The 14440-nt window shown below is 40.5% G+C and overlaps 1 protein-coding gene across 1 annotated transcript in view; it reads right to left on the bottom strand.

Annotated features, from left to right (window-relative positions):
• Positions 1 to 95: 95 nt before the first annotated feature.
• LOC126964028 (POTE ankyrin domain family member G-like) overlaps positions 96 to 14440 on the bottom strand; it is a 36170-nt gene continuing 21825 nt past the window's right edge. The window contains exons 10-11 of the mRNA XM_050806891.1: positions 7480 to 7603; positions 96 to 5801 (exon numbers count right to left, since the gene is read on the bottom strand). Of these exons, the coding sequence (XP_050662848.1) occupies positions 5580 to 5801; positions 7480 to 7603 (346 nt within the window). The 3' untranslated portion in view covers positions 96 to 5579. The remainder of the gene's footprint in view (positions 5802 to 7479; positions 7604 to 14440) is intronic.

Genomic DNA, 14440 nt, shown 5'->3' with positions numbered 1-14440 from the left:
GATGGCCTTGTTATGTAGATGAGCCCACTTATGTAAAAAAAAAAAAAAAAAAAAAAAAAAAAAATTTCTGATAACTGGATTTTTTTTTTTTTCACTTTTGCAGTCACAGGACTTTTAGCCAATTCAGATGCCTTGCTCCCCACAATTTGGAACATTCCCTTGGATTTGACCAAGTCAGGAAGAGATGGGAGAAAAGTGAAACAACAACAATAAAACCCCAAACACAAACAAACACAAAGAATTGAGCAAAACAAACAAATGCACCATTTATATGATTACTGAGTGTTCTCATGGTAAGGAGAAATTAAAAGTAGCTGGTGGATAATCTTAAATTTTAGTCATTAAAAAAAATTTTAAGACAAAAGTCTAATTCAGTTACTTACCTGGAAATAAGGCTCAGGCTGGTGATCGTTCTCTGCCATCTGAGAAGCTGGAAAAAACTGACACTCACCTTTCCTGTCAGAAGCAAGCCGAAACTCAGGAAAGGAGGTGCCTGCTCTCCATCGCCATGGAAGCAGGAAAACTTGCCTTCGTTGTTGGAAATGAGTAAAACTTCAGAAAAGGACTTGTACAGCAAAATCAACTTTAGATCTCAACCAAATTTTGGGAGATCAGGAACTCTCTGCAGGGGAGAAGCTCCCCAACCTCAGCAAATTATCCTATTGGTTTGGGCAATAAAGATAGCCCAGGTTGGTATCAATCAATAATGAGATTTATCAAAGGTCAGGACCACCTTTGTAATCTCTTTCTTTTTTTTTTTTTCTTTGAGACGGAGTCTCGCTCAGTCACCCAGGCTGGAGTGCAGTGGCGCGATCCCAGCTCACTGCAAGCTCCGACTCCCAGGTTCATGCCATTCTCCTGCCTCAGCCTCCCGAGTAGCTGGGACTACAGGCACCCGCCACCGTGCCCGGCTAATTTTTTGTATTTTTAGTAGAGACGGGGTTTCACCGTCTTAGCCAGGATGGTCTCGATCTCCTGACCTCGAGATCTGCCCGCCTCGGCCTCCCAAAGTGCTGGGATTACAGGCGTGAGCCACCGCGCCCGGCCCTCTGTCTTTTTTTATCTTTATTGCTATAGTCCGTTTGGTCAGGAACTAGGAGTGCAACACTTGCTTTTTTCTGTTTTCCATTTGCTTGAAATATTTTTCTCCATTCTTTTATTTTGAGCTTATGTATGGCACTGCATGCAAGATGGGTTTCTTGAAGACAGCATACTCAAATGGGTCTTGGTTCTTTATCCAGCTTGCCCCCGTGTCTTTCAATTGGAGCATTTAGCCCATTTCCATTTAAGGTTAATCATGGTATGTGTGGATTTGATCCTGTCGTCATGCTGTCAGCTGGTTATTTTGCAGACTTGTGTATGTGGTTGGTTTTTGGCATCACTGGACTGTGTACTTCAGTGCGTTTTTGTACTGGATGGTGATGGTTTTTTCTTTCCATATTTAGTGCTTCCTTCAGGAGCTCTTGTAAGATAGATCTGGTGATAATGAATTCCCTCAGCATTTGTTTGTCTGAAAAGGATCTTATTTCTCCTTCACTTATGATGCTTCATTTTGCTGGACATGAAATTCTGGGTTGAAATTTCTTTTAAGAAGTTGAATTTCATCTTTTCTGGTTTGTCGGGTTTCAGCTGAGAGGTCTGCTAAGTCTGATGGAATTCCCTTTGTAGGTGACCTTGCCTTTCTCCCCAGCTGCCTTTAAAGTATTTTTTTTTTTTCATTTTGACCTTGGAAAATCTGATGATTATGTGTCTTGGGGATGATCTTCTCATGGCATATCTTACTGAGGTTCTCTGGATTTCCTGAATTTGAATGTTGGCTGTCTGGTTAGGTTGGGGATATTCTCATGAATGATATTCTGAAGTACGTTTTCCAAGTTGGTTCCATTCTCCTCATCCCTTTCAGGTACATTAATTCGTCACAGATTTGGTCATTTATATCATCCCATATTTCTCGGATATTTTGTTCATTGCTTTTCATTCTTTTTTTTTCCCCATTCTTGTCTGCCTGTTTTATTTCAGAAAGCCAGTTTTCAAGATCTGAGATTCTTTCCTCTGCTTCGTCTGTTCTGCTGGGTGGTTTTGCACATGAGATGGAGCTGGTGAGACCTCTGCCGTCCTTAGTCTGTTTGCCTCTCCCAGGACTCCAGCTTGGGCACACTTGCTTACAGGGCACTCTCGGGTGCCCACACACACTACAATAATTTTCATAATGCCATCACACACAATCACCATGTGACTGCATTATGAAAATTCTTGTAGTAGTGTTTACAGCTCTATCAGGTCTATTTATTTTTCTTTATACTGGCTATTTTGTCTGTCATCTCCTACAGTGTTGTACAATGATTTTTAGCTTCCTTGTATTGGATGACAACGTACTTCTTTCACTCAGTGAACTTTATTCCTACCCATATCCTGAACTCTGCTTGTATCATTTCAGACATCTCAGCCTCAGCCCAGTTCTGAACACTTGCTGGAGAGCTGATGCAGTCATTTGGAGGGAAGGAGGCATGCTGACTTTCTGAGTTCTCAGTGTCCTTGCACAGATCCTTTCTCATCTTTATGGGCTTATCCTCCTTCAGTCGTTGAGGTTGCTGACCTTTGGACAGGATATTTTTCTTTTATTATATCTGATGACCTTGAGGATTTGATTGTGGTGTAAGGCGGACTCAGCCAACTGGTTTTGTTTTTGGAGGATTTTAGGGGGCCAACATGCAGCTCCCAATTCCTGAACTGTGTGCTTTAACTCTGGGGAACGTGTATTGGGCCCCATCTTTGTTCTCTGGCTCCTTGAGGTGTGAAGTCCACTGCACTGAGGGGATCCAAGTGCGGCAGCTGCAGCGGAATGCTAGCAGATGCAGAAGTCCCTGCTCACTGTGGGCGTTCAGCAGGTGGTGGAGGCACAAGAGCTGGGGTGTGGGCCAGGGGGCCCCTGCTGACTCTGTGTGCTGTTACACTGGAGGCAGTGCTGGTTTGGGGTGGACTGCTGGCCAGTGCACCTCTGGGTGCCTTCTCTGAGCCCCCCCTCCCCCAAAGCAACAGTGGTCGCTCAGGATATAAGAAGGTCCCTTTTTCTCTGCACAGCATTACCTCAAGGGTGAGATGTTGGCAGGGATGGGGTTTTTGGCTCTGTTCCAACCACAGCTTCGTCTTCAGTGGCAGTTGGTGTGGGTTGGGGTGTGTGCTGCACTCCCATGTGCTGTCAGGGCAAGTACAGAAAAACCCACCTGTGTAAACACACACAGCAAAGGGATGTGAGAAGTTTCCATATAAAGGGCTGCAGTATGGAGAGGTGATGTGCAGGCTGGTGCATGGCTGTAGGGGCCACCTTGCTGCAGCTCTCCACTAATCAGGCACGGTCCACTGGTACAGAAGCTATGGTGTGTGCACCCGAGAGTGTCCTGTAAGCAGGTATGGCCTGGCTGGGGTCCTGGGAGAGGCAAGCTGACTAAGGGGTGCTGAGGTCAGACCAGCCTCACCTGATGTGCAAAACTGCCTAGCAGAGATCAGGTCTCAGAGAACTCTCTCAAAAGTGAACCCCCAGCACAGCACAACTGCTCTACACAAACATGGCCAGACTTCTTTTTTAAGCAACTCCCCTTTTTAAAGAAGTAACTCTTAGACCTGATCTGTGCTGGGCAATCTTGCACATGAGACAGGGCTGGTCTGACCGCAGCACTCCTTAAGTGCTGGGATAAAGTGTCTCATAAGAGCAAGCAGAGCTAGAGAGATAGCTGTCCCTGCCCTCTGGGCTGCATATCATCTGACTTGTTGCTCTACAACTTTCCTTGTCTCCTGGAGGCTCCACCCGAGAGAGATGTAAGTTAGCAGTTACTTAATGTAATCACCCCAGGATGGAGGGTCTGTGCTGTGAGCCCAAGCCAGGGTTCCCTGTCTGGTGATGAGCAGTGCAGGGTGTGTTGTACCCATGGGAGATGGACTGGTGTGTTCCTTGGGTCAACTGCAGCTTGTTGGAGGTGTCGATATGGCACTTAGGGTCTTTGCTCCCTTGATATTCTGAGGGAAGCAAGGGCAGTTCCACTGCAGAGGCAGCGGCAGAGAGGATTTCAGTTGCTCCTGGAAGCTCAGTCCAGGGAATTGCCAAGTTGCTACAGGCTTGATAGTTCCAGTGGGGGGCTGGCTGGAGACCCAGGCCAGGAGGGCCTGCCCATCGAGGAGATATGGAAATGGGCGCCCACATAACAGTCTGGCCACTTTTCTGTGGGGCTGCTGTGGTATGCTGGGGGTCCACTCCAGTCCCCAATTGCCTCCTATTTTCCAGTGCCTGAAAGTATCAGCAGTGAAGTCTGCAAAAAGGCAAAGATGATAGCCTGCCCCTTCCTCTGGGAGCTCTGCACCTCGGAGGTATGAACCGGTTGCCAATCTGTACACACCTGTAGGATGTGGCTGGAGGCAAGTTGAGAAGTCTTGAACAGTCAGGAGGAACAGGAACAGGGACTTGCTTAAAAAAGAAGTCTGGTCACGTTTTTGTAGAGTGCCTGTGCTGTGCTGGGGGTTCACTTCAGCCCCTGGTCGCCTCAGACACTCTGAAACTCAAAGGCTCAAATGGCTAAGTTGTCGAAACAGCAAAGATGACAGTCTGGTCCTTCTCCTGGAGCTCTGACTCAGGGAGGCCTGAAACCTCTGTCAGCCAGAGAACAGCAGTGAAGGTGGCTGGAGACCCTGGTTGAAAGGCTCCACCCAGTGATTAGAAATGTGGTTCGGAGACTGACTTAAACAAGAGTCTGGCCATGTTTTTGGAGGGTGGCTGTGCTGCACTGAGACACCACTTCCACCCCTGGTCAGCTTGGGCTCTCCAAAGCCCATGGGCCAGAACAGCTAGGTGCCCAAACAGCAAAGGTGGTGGCCCTCCCCTCTCTCTGGGAACTCTGTCCCAGGAAGGTTTCAAATCTCCGTTGGCCAGGGAACACTGGTGGGGGTAGCTGGAGGCCTCAGGTGGGAGGTCCTGTCCAGTGATGAGGAACAGGATCAGGGCCTGCTTACAGAAGCAGTCTGGCCATGATTTGGTAAAGCAGCTGTGCCATGCCACAGGATCTCTTCTGCCCTTGATGGGTTTGTAGTCTCCAAAGCCCACACACTAGAATGACTAAGTTGCCTGAACAGGAAAGATGGGGGCCTGCCCCATCTTGTCTCTCAGAATTTATCCTGTGTGATGCAGCTTAATGTTTAGGCTGTTAATTTTACTGTCAGCATTAGAGTTGTTCAGAAAGAATCTCACTGTTATCTTTTAGGTTAGATATATGAGAATTCATTTTTTCCTGTAAATAAACCTGTTCATGTTTGTTCTCTGTAAAGAAGTCTCTTTCATCTATTTGACATTGATCACAGTCATGTAGGGCAGTAGTCAGTCTAAAACGACATGATAGGATTTCCATTTCCAGTGTTTCCTAGCTGTGTCTTACATTCTGCAGTTCAGAACTGAGCATTCTCAGCGGTCAAAATGCTAAGCTGTCCACTCTACTGAAATACTGATTTTTGCTAATGCTTCCTCATTCAATTTTACAGCCTTTAGAAGTGTATCATTTTTCTCAGTTGTCAAAATGCTAAGCTGTCCACTGTACTTAAATACTGATTTTTGTTAATGTTTCCTCCCTCAATTTTACAGCCTTTAGAAGTTTATCATTCTTTGCTTTCACACTTTCAATTTCCTCCAAAAGTTTCTTTTCCCTTAGCTGGCTCTGCTGTTTTATTTTGTCTACTTCCAGTTTCAGCATGGCAATTTCTTCCTGCAACATGCGATTTTCATGCAAGAGATCTTTTTCTTTCTTATTGGTAAGAGAAACCTAAGTAAACAAAGGGAACTTTTAGTTAGCACTCAAGAGAATGACATATCATGATTTCTTCTGAAATTAAAGAATGACATTTATATTTGTATAATGAAAGAATTCCATAGTGGATATTTAACTGGAAAAAAGTTGGACAAAACTTCAAATCTAAAAATGTGTAAATTCCAAAAAGTTGAAATACTTATTTAAAGACCATGAAAAATAAGTCACTAGAGGATTTTTAGAATTTCAGAATTGGAAAAGCCTTTCTCTGAATTATAAAAAAACCAGATGCATAAAATATAAGATTAATATGCTTGAGTATATTTTTTAAATTGGGTTTATACTCTGATATCTAACCTATCAACCACACCATTGTAAGAACCTTAGCTATGCATATATTTGGACAGAAGCAATTTCTTAAAGTTCTTTAAGTTCCTTTTTCTGAAGAAAGTTTTATCAATATACTGCTTTTCTAATATTTTTACAGTCAGTTATAAGAATTGCATTTATTCATAACTGTTTAAGCATTGTACCCTTCCACAATGTACACATCGGCATCTAAGCATTGCACTTCTACAAACAACACTGAACTCATTTAAGATCACGATTCTTAAAAGGAGAGTCAAAAAATATATGCAGCCAGGAGCAGTGGCTCACACCTGTAATCCCAGCACTTTGGGAGGCTGAGGTGGGCGGAGATCATGAGGTCAGGAGTTTGAGACCAGTCTGGCCAACATAGTGAAACCCTGTCTCTAGTAAAAATACAAAAAATCAGCTGGATGTGGTGGTGTGCACCTGTAAACCCAGCTACTCAGGAGGCTGAGGCAGGAGAATCGTGTGAACTTGGGAGGCAGAGGTTGCATTGAGCTGAGATCGTGCCATTGCACTCCAGCATGGGCAACTTCATAAAATCACGGTTACTTTTGTGGTGTAAATATATTAATACAACAGAAGCCTTATATTTCAAAATACAAATGGTAAATAAGATACAACTTACAATGTTTTTCTTAGAAATTGTGAGATTATTTGCCATTGCAATAACTTTTCTTTCCTCTTTATAACGTTTGAAATAGTAATAAGTGTGAAATAAGGAAAATACACTGAAATATTTCTCTGGGAACAAAATGCTTATCAATAAATTATCACTAAATGTATATCATGGCACGCCATTGTATTCAAAACTCTTTGCATTGAAATGAGAAACTTCTTGGAGCAAACTGTTACTCTCCTCAAAAGTAAGGATAATGACATCCACAATATGGCCTCTGACCCAGCTATATATTTCCTACTTTCCTATCAGTGAAAATAACAAACTGATTTCTCTATCAATATTTTAAAAAGATGAACTAATGTCCAAAAACTAGAAAATCTGTTGTTAGTAGCAAAACTTATTTTTGATATTGGAAAAATCATCAATTCTTATGAAAAATATGAAATGCTTCTCCTTTGGATTGAGGCCATTGTGAGGATCACTACTTGACTGTTGCAGTCAAATGTAGCTGAATTAAGAACATGGTTTTATCCTGTATGTACAGGATATTATAAAGGATATATGGAGTGTCTGTGTATATATATACACACATATGTGTGTATATATATGTTTTAAAAATCCTTTATCCTTTCCAAAATACATAAAGTTATTTTTTAAACAAATACATATATTAAAACATTTGAAAATGACTAAAGAAAATACCTCAGAATTTATTTCCTTTTCAGCCACTTCCATCTGCTCTTGTTTATTAGTCACAATCTCTTCTTGTGACATTCCAGCGATCTGTTCTTCCAAAACTTGCTTCTGGGTATCATTTTGTTCATCACTAGAAGAAATTTTGATTTTCATGAAATACTGGAGGTATCCCTAAAATGATCTACAGGGCAAGATGGTGCCATCAGATGTCATTCACACAATGTATATCTGCACATTAATCCAAGACAAGGCAAAAGGATCTCACATCCGTTAACCCAGCTCTCCCCAACCATGTTGGCACCAGGGACTGGTTTTGTGGAAGGTAATTTTTCTGTGGACCTGAGTTGAGGGATGGTTGCAGGATGATTCAAGCACATAACATTCATTGTGCACATTATTTCTATTATTACTTATATATAATGAAATAATTATATAACTCACCATAATGTAGAATCACTGGGAGCCTTAGCTTGTTTTCCTGCAACTAGATGGTCCCATCTGGGGGTGACAGGAGATGGTGACAGATCATAAAGGATTAGATTCTCATAAGGAGTGAACAACCTAGATCCCCTGTGTAAGCAGCTTACAAGAGGGTTTGAGTCACACTCCTATGACAATCTAATGCCACCACCGATTTGACAGGAAGAGGAGCTCAGGCAGTAATGTGAGTGACAGAGAGTGGCTTTAAACAGATGAAGCTTTGCTTGCTCACCTGCCACTAGCCTCCTGCTGTGTGGCCCAGGTCCCAACAGGCCAGGGACTGGTACTGGGTCCATGGCCTGGGGATTGGGAAGCCAGCCCTGTGTTAACCCATACTTTTTATCTTTATTTTTTGGAAACACTTTCCACTTATATTCTTGATTCCTCTGTATTTTATAAACAACTTAGAAATTCCTTTTGGAACAAGACAGGGTCTAATATTGTGTTTTTAACATACAACTTTGAATTAATTTTATCTGTGTATGCGACAGAGATGTGAAATAAACTAATCCTTAATCACTTTCAATTTTACTTTTATTTCATGCATATTAAGAATAAAACTGGGAAGTCCTAGGCAGAGCAACTGGGCCAGAGAAATAAAGGACATCCAAATTGGAAAAAAGAAAATCAAACTATCTCTTCATCAATTATATGATCTTATCCCTAGAAAACCCTAAAGACTCCTACAAAACACTCTTAGACTTGATAAATAAATTCAGTAAAGTCTCAGAGACTACAAAATGTACAAATACCAATGAGTAGTACCACTATACACCACCTACAGCCAAGCTGTGCATCACAACAAGAACCCAGTCCCTTTGACAATGGCTGCAAAAGAGTAAAATACCTAGGAAAATACTTAACGAAGCAGGTGAGTCAGCTATAAAAGGATAACTAGAAAACACCACTGAAGAAAATCAGAGATGACACAAATAAATGAAAATACATCCTATGCTCCTGGACTGAAAGCATTAATATTGTGAAAATGATCATAGTGCCCAAAGCAGTCTACAGATCCAATACAGTTTCTATCCAAGTACCAATGTCATTCTTCACAGAGTTATTTTAAAAAGCTGCCATTCATGTAGAACCACAAAAGAGCCCGAATAGCAATGCACACACAGAACAAAAGGAACAAACATGTTGGCATCACATGACCTGAAAACTGTAATTATTTTTAATGAGGTAAAATGTATAAGAATATCACTGTTACTGTACAGAGAAGACAGTGAACAAGAAAAGAAAAGGAATTTAAAAAGAGAATATCACTGCCATATACATATATTAACTGACAGACTAAAATCTCCTACTGGAGATTATGTTAAGACTTGAGCAAAAGCTTCTAGAAATACTAAAAACAGAAACAAGACAAATAATTTTAAGGAATAAATTTTACAGAGAAATATGTATTTTAAAAAAAGAAAACAGATCTTCCTGAGAGCTATTATTAACCAATTCATCTTGACCAAAATTTTAAAATGAGGTGTAAAATTCTGCAATATAAAATAGATTCATTTTGACCATAGTTAATTGAAGGCAACTTTTAAACCAAAAATGTTCAGTTAAAGTTGAGTCTAACTTAGGAAAGAAATGACCTGTACCAATGGTAACAAGAAGCCACCCAGAGCCAGTTTGAAATCTAGTTAACCAATCAATGACCACTGGTCTTGCTCACCAACCACTACAGATGTGAGCAGCTTGCTTCTGAAATACAGCCAAGTAGCAGTACCTGCTCCATCAGAAGAGCCAGTGCCTGACCAGTATTCTTCTTACTATAGGAAGCAAAAAAATTCCAACTCTGTCTTTTTATTTCAAATACCAAAGGTTCATAATCCCTTGAAAAGAATTTGTAAGTCCATTAAATGTGCCACCCCAATTTTTAAAAAAATAAAAAGTGAGTGGCTGGGTGCAGTGGCTCACGCCTGTAATCCTAGCACTTTGAAGGGCCGAAGTGGGTGGATCACCTGAGGTAAAGAGTGTGAGGCCAGCCTGTCCAACATGGTGAAACCCTGTCTCTACTAAAAATACAGAAATTAGCCAGGCGTGGTGGCATGCCCCTGTAATCCCAGCTCCTCATGAGGCTAAGGCAGGAGAAATACATGAACCCAGGAGGCGGAGGGTGCAGTGAACTGAGACCCCACCACTGCACTCCAGCCTGGGCGACAGAGTGAGACTCCATCTCAAAAATCAAATCAAATCAAATACTAGTAAAGTTTGCAAGTCCTCTGACTCAGTTTACCATAATTACAATTATGATTACTAGTAAAAGAATAAATAATGAATAACCACAATATTGGGCTTTTCACCCTAAATAAAAAAAATAGTATAAAGAATGTAGCTTATTATAAAGAGCCAAAACAATTTTTTAAATGCATATAATTAGCAGGCAAAACTATTAGAGTGAACCACGTCAAACTTTTTAAAAGTGAGAATCAATCAAACAATATACCCAGGATAAACTCCATTCACTCATTTAATAAGGATTTATTAGGTAGCTACATCCAGTATGCTAGGCCTTTTTCTAGGCAGTGTGGATATGGTAGTGAAAAATAAAATCCCTATGCATGAGAGTGAGGTAAACACACAATAATAATGGACACAGAAGACAAAATATACAGTACATTAGAGGAGAAAAACTAAAGCAGGAAAATGAAATGTTTACGTGTTTGATGGGGAGGGTGGTGGGAAAGTTGAGATGGTCAGAAAAGTCTCTGCTGACAAAGGGGATTTTTTTTTTTTCTAATACAAAAAACCTTTTATTTGTATATCAAAGACTCTAAGAAATGATGACATAAGGTAAACAGTGTTGATGTCAAGATACAAATGGGTTTGAAGTTAGAGATGATAAGTCACTTTGTTTCATTGAACCTTCCCTTGGTTGCATTAGAGAGCCTCCCTGGTACACTCCGAATCTTAAACATGATGCGTCCAGGTAGTACATGGTTCTTCCTCAGAAAGTGGTTGTTCCATAATGTGTTTCTTTTCACCCTTTTTCTACTTCTTAGTAGAAAGGAGGTTTTATTTTTTTTAAATTATTATTATTATACTTTAAGTTCTAGGGCACATGTGCATAACGTGCAGGTTTGTTACATATGTATACTTGTGCCATGTTGCTGTGCTGCACCCATCAACTCATCAGCACCCATCAACTCGTCATTTACATCAGGTATAACTCCCAATGCAATCCCTCCCCCCTCCCCCTCCCCATGATAGGCCCCGGTGTGTGATGTTCCCCTTCCGAGTTTGTGTCCTTTGTAGGGACATGGATGCAGCTGGAAACCATCATTCTTAGCAAACTATCACAAGAACAGAAAACCAAACACCGCATGTTCTCACTCATAGGTGGGAACTGAACAATGAGATCACTTGTACTCGGGAAAGGAGGTTTTAAATAAAGAACTGAAGGAATGGAAAGAGTAAGCTAGGAGGATATCTGGGGAAAAAGCATTCCAGACACAGGGAACTGCCAAGTACAGAGGTGTGCTTGGAGTCTTTAAGCACTAGGGGTAGATAAGGGATGGCAAGAATTTCAGTGAGGCTGAAGCAGAGCAAGGGAGATAATTAGGAGGAACTTTGACACATACTCAGAGTGAAATGGGAGGCAATCAGAAGGGCTGGGGCACAGGACTGACACAATTTGACTTATATTTTAAGTACAACCACTGAGTTAAGAATTGATGAAAAGGGAAGTTTTTAAAAGCCAGAACTATCAATTGTCAGTCTATGACACTCATGTAGACTGCAGATGAGGGTGGCTCAGATGTAGAAGATATGACTGGCTTCTGGACATATTCTTCAGGTAGACCTGACAAGATTTACTGAGAGATTAGATGTGAGGTGTCAGAGAGAGAGAGAGATGAGTCAAGAATGACACTGAGATTTTTGGCAGAGCAACTGGAAGAGTTGCCCTTACACAAAGTAGGAACGACTACATGAGGTGTAGATTTCAGGAAGGCCATCAGTAGCCCAATTTTGGGTCTGACAAGTGTGTGATACCCAATAGCTAACCAAATAGAGATGTCAAGTAGGCAGGCTGATATGGAAATCTGGAATTAGGGAGAGAGATCTGAGCGAGAGACATACATTTTGAAATCGCTAGCATATACATAGTAGAAAAAGTCACGAGGGGCTGGGTGCAGTGGCTCATGCCTGTAATCTCAACACTTTGTGAGGCCAAGGCAGACAGATCACCTGAGGTCAGGAGTTTGAGACCAGGCTGGACAACATGGGGAAATGCTGTCTCTACTAAAAGGCTGAGCATGGTGGCATGAACCTGTAATGCCAGCTACTCAGGAGGCTGAAGCAGGAGAATCACTTGAACCCAGGAGGCAGAGGTTGCAGTGAGCCGAGATCACACCACTGAACTCTAGCCTGGGTGACAGAGTGAAACTCTGTCTCAAAAAAAGAAAAAGTAATGAGAGAGAAGATTGAGGACTGAGCCCTGGGAAAAAAATAATGTCAAAATGGAGAAAGATGACGAGGAGAAAGCAAAACAGATCATGATGAATGGACTAGAAAGGCAGGAGGAAAAGCCTGAGGGAGTGAGGTCCTGAAAGCCAAGTTGAAGACGCTGTTAGAGAGGAGATGTCCTCCATTGGCTCAAATACTGTTGACAGACTAAATAAAATGAAGTGTAAGAGAAATGCCTAGATTTATTACAGAAAAAAATTAGTGATAATCTTGAGGAAAAACAATGTTGGAGGAGTGCTGAAACTGAAGACTTACTGGTGTGAGATTAAGAGTGAATGAAAAGAAAATTGGGTTCATGAGTGTAGACAGTTCTTTTAAGGACACCATACTTAGAAGTCATGACTGAGAATGTTGTCATTTTCTTCCACAGTCATGGAAAAGTAATAGACAATTAGTTTTAAATTTTATATAACAGGTGTAGTCTTCAAATTTTACATAACAATTATATATTTTAAAGATTATAAAATTATACACATGTGGCATTAAAAATGCCAGACTGAGGTGTTAAATTCTTAAAACTATAGAACTAAAAGTTGCCTTGAACATTTCTAGATTCCATAAGCTGAATATCACTTTGTTCATGCTTACACGTAAAGACCAAGAAACACTAAACGTTTCAAGGAGAGTATTTCTTGCTTGATAAAAATCAGCCAATTCTAGAACAGTTGATACTCATCAAATATACAAAGTAATTGATCACAGTAAATTACTGAGTTCTATCAACAGGAATAAAGTGGTAGAAATGCTGAAAATAATCTTATTTTATAAATGAAATTTTAAAAATTATATGAAGTCACTGTGGAAAACTATGGTGTGGTGAATACTGAAATATATCCTTTTCTCAAAGGAAGGATAATGTCACACATGCAGGACACTTTTATGAGTAAGAGTTACTGCATTCGCAGCACCTTCCTTTTAGCACAAGGTCAGCACATTAGCACCTGTGGGCCAAATCCAGCCCACTGCCTGTTTTTGTAAGTCAAGTATCTTGGAATGCAGCCATGCTTATTCACTCTACAGTCCACAGAGTCAATTAGCTGGGTGTGATGCTGCACATCTGTGGTCCCAGCTAGTAGAGAGGCTGAGGTGAGAGGATCACTAGAACCTAGAAAGTTGAGGCTGCAGTGAGCCATGATCATACAACTGCACTCCAGCCTGGGCAACAGAGACCTTGTCTCAAATACTCAAATATATATATATATATATACACACACATATATATATATATATAGAGAGAGAGAGTTTGCAAACCCTAAAATATTTACTAACTGGTTCTTTGCAGAAAAATCTGGCCAACTCCTGGTTTAGTAGATGAAAGATCCTTTGATATATTTTAATAAAAGTTTTACCCAATATACTGAAACATTTATATTAAATATAGATCCCTATGTACAATCCCTTGACAATATTCAGATTGAAGATCCAATATTTCAGCACTCAGGCACTGACAACAAAAATTTAATAACTAGCAATCAAGGTAGAGTGTAAATGTAGCATGTAGCTTCCATTTGCAACACAGCAGATATTACAAGAATTCTAACAAAATTATCTTAAGATGTGTTATCTAAAACTAAAGGCTTTAAATACATTTTAATTGTGAAATAATCAGTTTACTCTATAACCTCATTTGTAAAAAAAATGGTTGCATACTACATTATTTTCTGGGAATGAAAATTGAGTTATTTCCTATTGGTAAGGATTTACTTTTGATAATGATAATTTCCTACTGAAAAGGATTCACCTTTTTGATATAATGATGCTGTAATAAATGTCCTTATACATAAGTATATATGTAACAAATCTATATAAATATCCTTAACATACATATATATCCTTACTATGTTATATATGTGTGTGTGAATATGCTACTAAATTAATGTTTGAAATGTGTTCACCAACAGTGTGCGAAATGTCTTTTTCAATGAGACCATTTCCTTTGCAGCAACACAGATCAAGCTGGAGACCATTATCCTGAACAAACCAATGCAGGAACAGAAAATCAAATGCCACATATTCT

The sequence above is a fragment of the Macaca thibetana genome, chromosome 10 (genome assembly GCF_024542745.1).
Source record: "Macaca thibetana thibetana isolate TM-01 chromosome 10, ASM2454274v1, whole genome shotgun sequence".
NCBI classification, from domain to species: domain Eukaryota; kingdom Metazoa; phylum Chordata; class Mammalia; order Primates; family Cercopithecidae; genus Macaca; species Macaca thibetana.
Note: the sequence above shows the minus strand (reverse complement) of the source record. Positions and strands in the feature narration are given on the sequence as shown.